Source organism: Ambystoma mexicanum, chromosome 1p (assembly GCF_040938575.1).
Source record: "Ambystoma mexicanum isolate Mex_15411 chromosome 1p, UKY_AmexF1_1, whole genome shotgun sequence".
Lineage (NCBI taxonomy): Eukaryota > Metazoa > Chordata > Amphibia > Caudata > Ambystomatidae > Ambystoma > Ambystoma mexicanum.
Window position 1 is genome coordinate 776,241,222 of NC_090921.1, and position 14,298 is coordinate 776,255,519.

The 14,298-nt window shown below is 47.0% G+C and overlaps 1 protein-coding gene across 1 annotated transcript in view; it reads left to right on the plus strand.

Annotated features, from left to right (window-relative positions):
* The first annotated feature begins 414 nt into the window (after nt 1-414).
* LOC138580614 (immunoglobulin superfamily DCC subclass member 3-like) overlaps nt 415-14,298 on the plus strand; it is a 158,986-nt gene continuing 145,102 nt past the window's right edge. The window contains exon 1 of the mRNA XM_069651287.1: nt 415-745. Coding sequence (XP_069507388.1) covers nt 694-745 — 52 coding nt within the window. The 5' untranslated portion in view covers nt 415-693. The remainder of the gene's footprint in view (nt 746-14,298) is intronic.

Below are 14,298 nucleotides of genomic sequence, written 5' to 3' on the forward strand. Positions count from 1 at the left end.
TTACGGCTGCTTCCCATGAGCCCCATGTGCCACGGAGTCCCACGGGGCAGTGCCCATCTGCGCCCCCTCCTGACCTCGCCATGCTGTAGCTCGGGCCTAGTCCAGGCCTCAGGAGGTTTCCCTTGGTCACTCCATTGAGCTGCCTCCCCTGGGGAGACCCACGAGGAGCCGGGCCCTCCCCTTGGCATTCTGCCAATCATCCACTGGGCGTGCGGGCCTAGCCTCGACCCCCCTTCACCTCATCCCAATTGTGTCTCTCTATCCCATTGACAGGGTATCAGGGAAGAGGAACAATAGGCTATCAGACGAGCTGCTGCTGCCCTTCCAGGAGCATCGACCGACCTACGGCGGCCGAGCACAAAGCACCGCCGTCGCCCACTGGACATCACGGTACCGGGAAAAGGGCCGGGGACGCTCTTTTAATGCCCCCCCCCCCAGAGAAAGGACCCAGTGACGAGTCCTCGTGGAAAGCCTTTGGCGGAATAAGGCACCCGAAACCCTCCTGGACACAGAGGATGCTGGGACGCAGGTCCAGTGCGCACCCCTGACCCGCATTCGCTGCCTTTGGAACCGCGCGGAGCCGTACAATTTCTTTTATATACAAAAAACCCTTTTTTGGGAACTTTCCACTGGAACCGGCGTATTAATTTGAAATATTTTGGGACGGGGACCCTGTTCTATTAGGAACTAGGCATGTTCAGTTTGAGAGTGTGGCTGGCGGCCTGCGGGATGCTGCAGTTCTGGGGTAAGTGCCATCTTCGCCCACTTGGCAGAACAGAGCGATGTTACTTCAAAGTTTATGAGCGTTGACCTCTAACCTCGCGGGAGATCACCAGGACGTGCCCGTTACAGCAAAGCGAGAGGTTACGGGGCATTGGTCACAAGGGAAACTACAACCCCTTCCGGATCTGCTACCTAACGCTGGTTTCAAGGAACCCGCCCCATGAGAAAACAGCCAGGCAATTCTAGGTCAGGTCTAGGAAAGCGTATGTAGAGTTCGTGGTGTTTACAGCTGGTGGCCAACAGACGAGGGCAGGCAAGAAAAGTTTCAGGAAAGTTGGAGAGGCGGGATGATAGATGTTGGCGAGGGTGCCTGTGCTGGCCTGGATGGCAAAGCTTGGTGGAGGGGAGCTCTGCTGCATTGGGCATATAGGAAGATAATCGAGGTTTGGTCCCAGGAGCCTGTCTGATGGAGATTGGAGGAGTGGGCTGTGCTACAGTGGGCAAATATATGTATCCGACAATACCACCAATCACCACACACTAATACTTCCTACATCGTATACACATCATTCCCTCCCCGACCTGCCACCGACTGGCCAAAAATCACCCCCAATGGACCGTTCTTTGGAGATCTTACTTCTCTGTGTCTTCTGCAGAGAGGGGCGAAATTAGACCCCTTGCAGAGGCACCTTCGACAGACATCCCCAGAGAGTGGCAAAGACTATAGGTTGTGCAAGGGCCAAAACCCACAAGAAGTATTCACATCCTCGCGCATTATTAGTTGGTGGTCATGGGCCTTTTAGTCTGTTCTAAGTTTTCCGAATTTTAGCAAAATGATTTGCAAACTTAATTGCAAACTGAAATAAAGTGCAGATGCCACTATTAATTCAGCAATCCCCCAGTAGACTACATCTCCCCTCCCCGCCTCAGCAATCACCCAGTAGACCACATCTCCTCTCCCCACCTCAGCAATCACCCAGTAGACCACATCTCCTCTCCCCGCCTCAGCAATCGCCCAGTAGACTACATCTCCTCTCCCCGTCTCAGCAATCACCCAGTAGAACACATCTCCTCTCCCCGCCTCAACAATCGCCCAGTAGACCACATCTCCTCGTCTCAGAAATCACCCAGTAGACCACATCTCCTCTCCCCGCCTCAGCAATCACCCAATAGAACACATCTCCTCTCCCCGCCTCAACAATCGCCCAGTAGACCACATCTCCTCTCCTCGTCTCAGAAATCACCCAGTAGACCACATCTCCTCTCCCCGCCTCAGCAATCACCCAGTAGACCACATCTCCTGTCCCTGCCTCAGCAATCACCAGTAGACCACATCTTCTCTCCCCGCCTCAGCAATCACCCAGTGGACCACATCTCCTCTCCCCGCCTCAGCAATCACCAAGTGGACCACATCTCCTCTCCCTGCCTCTTTGTACATCCTCAGCTTCCATCACTTGTGTCATGCCACTTTTTTCCTTGTTCTGCCTTGCCTTGATTAGCTTTCCTGGCAGTACCATGTTTTGTTACCTAGCTTTCAGTAGTGTTTTAGCTGGCAAACCTGTTGTGTTTTGTGTCCCTTTAGTGACATTGGATAGCTATGTGTATCCTTGATTGCGTTGAATGATCTTATATTGCTTCGGGTTAGCTTTGTGCTACTTTATTTTACCTTGTGTTACTGTAGATTGTTATCTTGGAGCCCCGTGGGTTACTTTAGTTGCCTTTTTGTTTACATAGTTTGCCATTGGTCATAAGCTTGGGCCCACTGTGTGCCGTGGCTTAGTTTGACCTGCATTTCTGTGGATGTTCCTGTGTTGCGCTTGTTTCCTCGTCCTGCCTAGTTTCCCTTGTTATTCTTAGTGTTCTCTGCCTTACTTCTATTTTAGTCGTTTCTTAGTTTGCCCTTTCTTCCATTAGTTTGTGTTGCATGGCTTTAGGCTGTCAGCCGGCCTCTTTCTTGTCTTGTATTCCATTATCTTGTCCTTATATGCCTTAGTGTGCCGTGTTGCTTAGTTTGCCTTGTGTTGTCATGAGTTCGCTCAGGTTGCCTGGTACTGTTTTAATTTTAAAAGCGGTGTCAGACTGTGCAATTTGTTACCTTGGTTATGGTGTGGTTGTCTGGCCTTGCCTTGTTTACTGTCCCCTTGCTTTCTTGTGCTGCCTACATTTGCCGCGTGTCAGTTTACAGCACTAAATGTGGGGCTGAACAAGTTTCCCGGATACACAAATAACAGAATGACTTCTCTGAATTGGCCTTGAGTTTCTTTAGCATTTTGCGTGGCCTGTATTGCTTTAGTTGGACATGGTTGCCGTCTGTGTGCTGTGTTTCCTTAATATAGATGATGTCCCTTTATGGTGTTGGCTTAGTGTGACTTGTGCTGGCTTGAGGTGCCGAGTCGGGTGGCCTTTTCCACTGTGTTGCCCTAGAGTGCCTCATGTTGCGGGAGTTTGTTGCATGTGTGACTGTGGGTCAGTGGACAGGGATCGCTGTGAGGTTGAAAGCGTGTCTTGTGAGGCTGATCGATTTGGCTGCCGATAAACAGGCTATCAATGCCGCCAGCACCCCATACCTTCCCCGAGTGAAAGTGTGATGGAAAAATACACATGTTTTGTATGTTGCCTTAGTATGTCCGGCTTCGCCTACGTACGCTTGGCCTGGCCTTGGCGGGTTTATTGTTGGCTCATTGTGACATGGCTTGCTTTGATATTCCGTGTGTTATTTGCCAGCACAGCACTTTTGGACCCTCTGAAAGCACTGAGAGGAAGGGGAGTGTGGGAGAGGGAAGGATGCAAAGCGTTACCATAAACTGTTGCCTTCTCATGCCTCGTCTTACTTTAAAATGCACTGTGTTTCCTTAGTAGGCATTGCATTGCCTTGGGTTGCCTTGTGTTGCTTTAGTTTGGCCTCTGTGGCCTTGGTATGACTTGTGTCACTTTATTTTGTCATTTTTGCATTAGTTTGCTGTGTGTTTCCTTCGTACTCCATGTATTGCTTTAGTTTATTGTGTGCTTCCTTAGTGTCCCATGCATTGCTTTATTTGTCTTATGTTTCCTTAATGTTCCTTTAGTTTGTCCTGTGTGGCCTTGTTGATATCACTTGTGTCGGTCACTTTGTGTTGTCATTTTTACTTCAGTGTGTCCTGTTTTTCCTTGGTGTTCCATGCATTGCTGTATCTTGTCCTGTTTCGTTGGTGTTCCTTTAGTTTGTACGTGTGGCCTTGGTCTCACTTTTGTCACTTTTTGATATAATGTTTGCCTTAGTTTGCCCTGGGTTTCCTGAGTGTTCTTGGATTGTCGTAGCTTGCCCTGGGTTTCCTGAGTATTCTTACATTGCCGTAGCTAGCCCTGGATTTCCTTAGTGTTCTTGCATTGCTGTAACTTGCCCTGGGTTTCCTTAGTGTTCTTGCATTGCTGTAGCTTGCCCTGGGTTTCCTTAGTGTTATTGCATTGCGGTAGCTTGCCCTGGGTTTCCTGAGTGTTCTTGCATTGCGGTAGCTTGCCCTGGGTTTCCTGAGTGTTCTTGCATTGCCGTAGCTTGTCCTGGGTTTCCTGAGTGTTCCTGCATTGCCGTAGCTAGCCCTGGATTTCCTTAGTGTTCTTGCATTGCTGTAACTTGCCCTGGGTTTCCTTAGTGTTCTTGCATTGCTGTAGCTTGCCTTGGGTTTCCTTAGTGTTCTTGCATTGCGGTAGCTTGCCCTGGGTTTCCTGAGTGTTCTTGCATTGCCATAGCTTGTCCTGGGTTTCCTGAGTGTTCCTGCATTGCCGTAGCTTGCCCTGGGTTTCCTGAGTGTTCTTTCATTGCCGTAGCTTGCCCTGGGTTTCCTGAGTGTTCTTGCATTGCCGTAGCTTGCCCTGGGTTTTCTGAGTGTTCTTGCTCTGCTGTAGCTTGCCCTGGGTTTCCTGAGTGTTCTTGCATTGCCGTAGCTTGCCCTGGGTTTTCTGAGTGTTCTTGCACTGCTGTAGCTTGCCCTGGGTTTGCTTCGTGTTCTTGCACTGCTGTAGCTAGCCCTGGGGTTCCTTGGGGTTTCCGTTGTTTCCTTGGCACTCCTTTAGTTTGTCCTCCTTAGTGTTCTTGCATTGCTGTAGCTTTCCCTGGGTTTCCTTAGAGTTTCCGGTGTTTCCTTGGCACTCCTTTAGTTTGTCCTCCTTAGTGTTCTTGCATTGCTGTAGCTTGCCCTGGTTTTCCTTAGTGCTCCTTCAGTATTTTCTTAGAACTCCTTTAGTTTGTCCTGTGTTTCCTCAGTGTGCCATGCATTGCTTTAGTTTTTGCCGTGTGGCCTTGTTAACACTTGTGTCTGTCACTTTGTGTTGTCATTTTTGCTTTAGTTTGTCTTGTAGTTACTTAGTGTTCTTGCATTGCCGTAGCTTGCCCTGGGTTTCATTGGTGTTCCTTTGCTTTGTCCTGTGTGGCCTTGCTGTCACTTGTGTCACTTTTTGTTGACCTGTTTGCGTGTTTTTGCCCTGTGTTTCCTTAGTGTTCTTGCATAGCTGTAGCGTGCCCTGGGTTTCCTTAGCGCTCCTTTAGTTTGCCCAGTGTGCCGTGGTATCCCCTGTGCCACATTATTTCGCCACAGTTTGCTTTAGTTTGTCCTGTATTATCTTCGGTGGTCTGGTTATGGTGAGGGGCAGGGACATCATTTAAGGGTCGCTGGTCTCCCTTCCAACCTCTAAAAAAAAGAAAAGTTTTGTAATGCAAGCTCCTGGGCTGTGGCCAGCACCATGTGGCTCTTTACTTCTGGAGTGGCTGGCTTTCTTGGTTAGGCCCCTTAAAAAAAAGAAGAAAAATAAGAACAGGAGCGCTACAAGTCTAACACTTTCAGCACTGACCCTAAATAAGAAAGAATAGAAATACCAAATAAAGTGTCTTCCTGGAATTCTATACAATAATTGCTAGACTCATTGAAGGTTTATTTCAGGCACACTTCAGGGGGTGAGTCACTGATTAAGTCTGTTCTTAAACGCCTCAACTCAGCTTTTCATCCTTCTGAGGTCGATAAATGAGTACCAACACAGGTTGGGTGATATTGGGTGTATATATTTTCTATATAAAGCGCTTAAGTAGTGCTATATAATAACACATCATTATCATTTGGTCATGGATGTCTGCTTGCATTCACAGTAATTTGGTAACATGGGCCTATACACTGATCTTAACGATACATATGGCCGATCCATTCTTGTATGAAATGTACATCACATTATAGTCATATCGTAACCATATGTTTTGTAGTGTACAATGCTATATGATACCACTTCCTGTTTTGTTAACGGGTGAAAGGTCGTGTTCCATCGCTTCCTGCGATATCACTTCGGTGTGGGGTCAAAAGACATCACTTCCTGTGATGTCATCAGGGGTCACGGGTCGTGTGATGTCACTTCCGCGACCCCTGGCATTTGGGTGAAATGATGTCCCTGATCAGGGGTGGATTGCGAACCAAAAGAGGCCCTGGAAATAATGTTCAAAGTGGCCCCATATTACACACTTTCAGCAAGCCCAACCCTTTTGCTATAATAACATTTGAGGCCCAGGGTGCAGAGGCCTACCAGGAGTTTCCTATCTGTCAACGCCCGGCATCGCGCTCCCGCTCGCGCTGTGCCCTAGTAACAGGCTGTGCCCGGAAGTGCGCATCAACTACTCACTTCTCCTGGGGCCTTCTTCTGCGATCTCAACATTTCAGGAAGGGGTCGCGTACATAGCAACGCGCATGTGTGTGTGCGTGCATTTCTCCTTATTTTAGGGGTGGTTTGTGGGTGAACTGGGTTGCTGTTTAAACAATGTTTTGCAGCTCAGTCCATTCCGCGTTAGGGGGTCTGCTGCAGCGCCCGTTTCCTGTGGACGTGATGTTCAGGGTTACTAAAGTATATATGGGGGCCCGCCTACCCGAACCTCCCCACGGACCTGCCACTTCCTTTCAGTGGCAACTGGGTGCCCCTGGCAACCTCCCAGAATGGGTGGCATTTACAGAAATCGCCACAACACACGGTGGGTGAGTGTGGTTAGGAATTCCACGAGATCGCCCACCCCATGGGAGCATGCTGCTTCTTAATGTGTTTAATTGCCACTTGAGCTTCATTAGTGAGGGGGCGGCCCCAGAACGGCACTAACACAGGATTCCACCGCGGGGGGGGCGCTTTGGGGCACCTGCCCATGCACTATTGAACTCGCGCGTGGCGTTAATGCCACTCTGGAGTGGTAATGACACATTTCATTGCCCCAGTTGAAATCACAGTTGTTACACAAATAATGCGATTTCGAGTTCGCAAATAATCTTTCTTTTGGTGGGATACGAGAATGGCTGAAGGTGCAGCTTTTACCTAAAGAGGAGGGTGATTGGCACGCATGCCAACATGTCCTATTCCATTCGAGAAATGATAGTCCAGTCCTGTGTTTTTTTTAATTCTGTGACTTTTAGTCCTGCGTTTATGATGCGAAAATACAGGACTACAAGTCCCAGAATGCAAAAAAGAAAAACAGCACTGGGCGAGTATCTTTTGCATGTACGGATTGTGGCAAGGTAATTGGCATGAGGATAAATCATCGAAGACATTTGGTGTAAGGAGACCTTTAGAAGCAATACATAGTTTTAACTTAGAATTCCTGGCCTGTACAAGTGTAGCCCTTACTACCTGGAATTCATGGCCGCTACAAGTGTGGCCCTTACTACCTGGAATTCATGGCTGGTACAAGTGTGGCCCTTACTACCTGGAATTCATGGCCGGTACAAGTGTGGCCCTTAGTACCTGGAATTCATGGCTGGTACAAGTATGGCCCTTACTACCTGGAATTCATGGCCGGTACAAGTGTGGTCCTTAGTACCTGGAATTCATGGCTAGTACAAGTGTGGCCCTTACTACCTGGAATTCATGGCCGGTACAAGTGTGGCCCTTAGTACCTGGAATTCATGGACGGTACAAGTGTGGCCCTAAGTACCTGGAATTCATGGCTGGTACAAGTGTGGCCCTTAGTACCTGGAATTGATGGCTGGTACAAGTCTGGCCCTTAGTACCTGGAATTCATGGCTGGTACAAGGGTGGCCCTTACTACCTGGAATTCATGGCCGGTACAAGTGTGGCCCTTAGTACCTGGAATTCATGGCCAGTACAAGTGTGGCCCTTAGTAACTAGAACTCATGGCCGGTGCAAGTGTGGCCCTTAGTAACTGGAATTCATGGCCGGTGCAAGTGTGGCCCTTAGTACCTGAAATTCATGGCCGGTACAAGTGTGGCCCTTAGTACCTGGATTTCATGGCCGGTACAAGTGTGGCCCTTACTACCTGGAATTCATGGGCAGTACAAGTGTGGCCCTTACTACCTGGAATTCATGGCCGGTACAAGTGTGGCCCTTACTTCCTGGTTGCTTTCTGCTCCTGCCTTGGATGGGGTGAATTTTGGGGCAGATCTGAGTTCAAAAGGTCTATCATAAGAAAACGTTTGTCAATTGATAAGTAATACCTGGATCAAAAATGGAAGTTAGTATTCATTCTTTTAAGGGGAGTTTAGATCCTTGAATTTTAACAAGTTTTAATATGCTTAGTATTTTATTCTATTCTACTAAATTTGATATATGATGGTTGTTTTAAGTTTATTTGCTAGGAATTATTGAGAGTTTTCAGCGTTTAGTATTTAGGGATGTTATTAAGACCCTCAGTAGGTAAATATGTGTCTGGAATTGAGAGGGAAGATCTCCAAGAATAGTGCGAGCATCTGTTCAAATTGTTTTAAAGCTAAAGCGAAAGCTAAAGAAATCGAAATTGTACATTTTAATTCGTGTATTTCTTGATGTGGATATAAGTGAATCAAATCGAATTGTTTTGAATAGTTTTATGATTGTATTTTGCAAACGTTCTTTTAGAACTATATACAAAGGAATAAATAAATAAAATAAAAAGGTACTTTTATAAAATGGACCCGAATCTCAGAATCTTTGTCCTAAGTAGGGTCACTGGGCAACATATTAATAAAGGCACGGAATTGGGGTTAATGCGCCAACTTGAATTCTTTTAGCTCCCTTGTTTGTTAGATGCTAACTTTAAGAAAATAACAAAATATTGCAGTTTTATATGTTTATCATAAATTTATTGTTATTCTTGTTTCAAATGTGTCTTCTCAAAATAGTCTCTAAGAATTGTTTCTCTCAAAATGATCACTCAAAATGGTCTCTCTACACGTGTTTCACCGTTCGATTTGTTTTGCAACGGATCATCGGGAGAGATTTTGTGCAGCTAATTTCATTCGCTGTGGCCTTATTAGAAGGGTTACTCCTTAAATTTAGGAAAAATATTCAAATCGTTTTCAAATTCACACTTTACTTGCTGGAATAGCAATTTCTTTCCAGTCTGTTGTACCAGTTGTACATTGCCCAATTGTCTGAAAGTGAAGAGATTATAGAGGAACTAAGGCTCTATAACCCGCCTTGGTTCTTGACAGCACTTTAGTGGCTCTGGGTCCGCCTGATGCTTCCTGTAGGGCAAGGGAGCTAAACGAATTCAAGTTGGCGCAAACACAATTTATCCCAATTCCGTACCTTTATTAATCCGTTGTTGTTTAGCAGCCACAAAAAAAGGGATACACAACTTTTTGCTTGACAACCAATCTGTTTCCCAACACAACTACCATTAAACAATTAAGGAGATCGCCAGGGAGAGGATATTTTTGACGGCTAACCTGAAGATTGTCACTGGGCAACATGCCTAGCCCCCCTCCACTTCATGGGTATACCTCTCTGCTTTGCAATGATTGCAAGGCATTTCGGTACATGTAGTATCACAAATGCACGTTTTCATATTCGGTTACCAGTTTTAACGACCAGGAGGCATTACTCTCATGAGAGACTGAAGGGCTTGGGACCAACCGGTTCAATTTGGAGATGGCTTCTCTCCAATGAACTTTTGTTTTCTGTTCACCGGGTGCCACTGTGTGACTGCAGACACTATTATCGAGGCTTCGGCTTTGTTTTTACAGAGTAATGGATCATGTGAGTAGTCGTTTTATTTGGCATCAATAAATTGGACGTTAAGCCCCAACTTCCATCATTTGTAAATATGAAGTCAGGGTCAGAAATATGGTGTCGCAGTGTCATGTACTCGCCAGATCACCCTAATTTACCAACAGGCCCACATGTGTCATTTAATTCTGGAAAGGCTATCCCAATCCTGTTTCATCTTTGAGTTCTCAAACATGTGGTGCTCGAGTTCCCCCTTATAAATACAGAACTGCAAGTCCCAGAGTGCAAAGGAAAAACATGACTGGCGAAACATCTCCAGAATGGAATGGGCATGTTGTCATGTTTCTTGGAGTGCACTGCTGGGGCTTGTTCCAGTCCCAGCGTTGTCGTTCGTTGACCTCGTGTTATCAGATGTTCCTTTATGCATTTCTGGGTTTTGAGTCCGCAGCGCTTTGCATGCTGGAGCTGGTAGTTTCACATTATCCGTTATTACAAGTATCTATCAACTGGCCCCCCCAGGTGCAAAACACTGTCGGGTTCAAAGCCAGGGCTCATGGTGCTCTTGTTGACACGGGGCCCTGCAATGAGGCTTAATGAGTACATGGCAACATTTAGAAGTCAGGTGGTGGTCTCATGGGAGACGTCTCCATGGCCTGTGACCAGGAGCGCAACAAGCGTTCCTTATATGCCTTAGTGTGCCGTGTTGCTTAGTTTGCCTTGTGTTGTCATGAGTTCGCTCAGGTTGCCTGGTACTGTTTTCATTTTAAAAGCGGTGTCTGACTGTGCAACTTGTTACCTTGGTTATGGTGTGGTTGTCTGGCCTTGCCTTGTTTACTGTCCCCTTGCTTTCTTGTGCTGCCTACATTTGCCGCGTGTCAGTTTACAGCACTAAATGTGGGGCTGAACAAGTTTCCCGGATACACAAATAACAGAATGACTTCTCTGAATTGGCCTTGAGTTTCTTTAGCATTTTGCGTGGCCTGTATTGCTTTAGTTGGACATGGTTGCCGTCTGTGTGCTTTGTTTCCTTAATATAGATGATGTCCCTTTATGGTGTTGGCTTAGTGTGACTTGTGCTGGCTTGAGGTGCCGAGTCGGGTGGCCTTTTCCACTGTGTTGCCCTAGAGTGCCTCATGTTGCGGGAGTTTGTTGCATGTGTGACTGTGGGTCAGTGGACAGGGATCGCTGTGAGGTTGAAAGCGTGTCTTGTGAGGCTGATCGATTTGGCTGACGATAAACAGGCTATCAATGCCGCCAGCACCCCATACCTTCCCCGAGTGAAAGTGTGATGGAAAAATACACATGTTTTGTATGTTGCCTTAGTTTGTCCGGCTTCGCCTACGTACGCTTGGCCTGGCCTTGGCGGGTTTTTTGTTGGCTCATTGTGACATGGGTTGCTTTGATATTCCGTGTGTTATTTGCCAGCACAGCACTTTTAGACCCTCTGAAAGCACTGAGAGGAAGGGGAGTGTGGGAGAGGGAAGGATGCAAAGCGTTACCATAAACTGTTGCCTTCTCATGCCTCGTCTTACTTTAAAATGCACTGTGTTTGCATTGTCTTGGGTTGCCTTGTGTTGCTTTAGTTTGGCCTCTGTGGCCTTGGTATGACTTGTGTCACTTTATTTTTGTCATATTTGCATTAGTTTGCTGTGTGTTTCCTTCGTACTCCATGTATTGCTTTAGTTTATTGTGTGCTTCCTTAGTGTTCCATGCATTGCTTTATTTGTCTTATGTTTCCTTAATGTTCCTTTAGTTTGTCCTGTGTGGCCTTGTTGATATCACTTGTGTCGGTCACTTTGTGTTGTCATTTTTACTTCAGTGTGTCCTGTTTTTCCTTGGTGTTCCATGCATTGCTGTATCTTGTCCTGTGTTTCGTTGGTGTTCCTTTAGTTTGTACGTGTGGCCTTGGTCTCACTTTTGTCACTTTTTGATATAATGTTTGCCTTAGTTTGCCCTGGGTTTCCTGAGTGTTCTTGGATTGTCGTAGCTTGCCCTGGGTTTCCTGAGTATTCTTGCATTGCCGTAGCTTGCCCTGGGTTTCCTTAGTGTTCTTGCATTGCTGTAACTTGCCCTGGGTTTCCTTAGTGTTCTTGGATTGTCGTAGCTTGCCCTGGGTTTCCTGAGTATTCTTGCATTGCCGTAGCATGCCCTGGGTTTCCTTAGTGTTCTTGCATTGCGGTAGCTTGCCCTGGGTTTCCTTCGTGTTCTTGCATTGCCGTAGCTTGCCCTGGGTTTCCTTAGTGTTCTTGCATTGCGGTAGCTTGCCCTGGGTTTCCTTAGTGTTCTTGCATTGCGGTAGCTTGCCCTGGGTTTCCTGAGTGTTCTTGCATTGCCGTAGCTTGTCCTGGGTTTCCTGAGTGTTCCTGCATTGCCGTAGCTTGCCCTGGGTTTCCTGAGTGTTCTTTCATTGCTGTAGCTTGCCCTGGGTTTCCTGAGTGTTCTTGCATTGCCGTAGCTTGCCCTGGGTTTTCTGAGTGTTCTTGCTCTGCTGTAGCTTGCCCTGGGTTTGCTTCGTGTTCTTGCACTACTGTAGCTAGCCCTGGGGTTCCTTGGGGTTTCCGTTGTTTCCTTAGCACTCCTTTAGTTTGTCCTCCTTAGTGTTCTTGCATTGCTGTAGCTTTCCCTGGGTTTCCTTAGAGTTTCCGGTGTTTCCTTGGCACTCCTTTAGTTTGTCCTCCTTAGTGTTCTTGCATTGCTGTAGCTTGCCCTGGTTTTCCTTAGTGCTCCTTCAGTATTTTCTTAGAACTCCTTTAGTTTGTCCTGTGTTTCCTCAGTGTGCCATGCATTGCTTTAGTTTTTGCCGTGTGGCCTTGTTAACACTTGTGTCTGTCACTTTGTGTTGTCATTTTTGCTTTAGTTTGTCTTGTAGTTACTTAGTGTTCTTGCATTGCCGTAGCTTGCCCTGGGTTTCATTGGTGTTCCTTTGCTTTGTCCTGTGTGGCCTTGCTGTCACTTGTGTCACTTTTTGTTGACCTGTTTGCGTGTTTTTGCCCTGTGTTTCCTTAGTGTCCTTGCATAGCTGTAGCGTGCCCTGGGTTTCCTTAGCGCTCCTTTAGTTTGCCCAGTGTGCCGTGGTATCCCCTGTGCCACATTATTTCGCCACAGTTTGCTTTAGTTTGTCCTGTATTATCTTCGGTGGTCTGGTTATGGTGAGGGGCAGGGACATCATTTAAGGGTCGCTGGTCTCCCTTGCAACTTCTAAAAAAAAAGAAAAGTTTTGTAATGCAAGCTCCTGGGCTGTGGCCAGCACCATGTGGCTCTTTACTTCTGGAGTGGCTGGCTTTCTTGGTTAGGCCCCTTAAAAAAAAGAAGAAAAATAAGAACAGGAGTGCCACAAGTCTAACACTTTCAGCACTGACCCTAAATAAGGAAGAATAGGAATACCAAATAAAGTGTCTTCCTGGAATTCTATACAATAATCGCTAGACTCATTAAGGGTTTATTTCAGGCACACTTCAGGGGGTGAGTCACTGATTTAGTCTGTTCTTAAACGCCTCAACTCAGCCTTTCATCCTTCTGAGGTCGATAAATGAGTACCAACACAGGTTGGGTGATAATGGGTGTATATTTTTTCTATATAAAGCGCTTAAGTAGTGCTATATAATAACACATCATTATCATTTGGTCATGGATGTCTGCTTGCATTCACAGTAATTTGGTAACATGGGCCTATACACTGATCTTAACGATACATATGGCCGAGCCATTCTTGTATGAAATGTACATCACATTATAGTCATATCGTAACCATATGTTTTGTAGTGTACAATGCTATATGATACCACTTCCTGTTTTGTTAACGGGTGAAAGGTCGTGTTCCATCGCTTCCTGCGATATCACTTTGGTGTGGGGTCAAAAGACATCACTTCCTGTGATGTCATCAGGGGTCACGGGTCGTGTGATGTCACTTCCGCGACCCCTGGCATTTGGGTGAAATGATGTCCCTGATCAGGTGTGGACTGCGAACCAAAAGAGGCCCTGGAAATAATGTTCAAAGTGGCCCCATATTACACACGTTCAGCAAGCCCAACCCTTTTGCTATAATAACATTTGAGGCCCAGGGTGCAGAGGCCTACCAGGAGTTTCCTATCTGTCAACGCCCGGCATCGCGCTCCCGCTCGCGCTGTGCCCTAGTAACAGGCTGCGCCCGGAAGTGCCCACCAACTACTCACTTCTCCTGGGGCCTTCTTCTGCGATCTCAACATTTCAGGAAGGGGTCGCGTACATAGCAACGCGCATGTGTGTGTGTGTGCATTTCTCCTTATTTTAGGGGTGGTTTGTGTGTGAACTGGGTTGCTGTTTAAACAATGTTTTGCAGCTCAGTCCATTCCGCGTTTGGGGGTCTGCTGCAGCGCCCGTTTCCTGTGGACGTGATGTGCAGTGTTACTAAAGTATATATGGGGGCCCGCCTACCCGAACCTCCCCACGGACCTGCCACTTCCTTTCAGTGGCAACTGGGTGCCCCTGGCAACCTCCCAGAATGGGTGGCATTTACAGAAATCGCCACAACACACGGTGGGTGAGTGTGGTTAGGAATTCCACGAGATCGCCCACCCCATGGGAGCATGCTGCTTCTTAATGTGTTTAATTGCCACTTGAGCTTCATTAGTGAGGGGGCGGCCCCAGAACGGCACT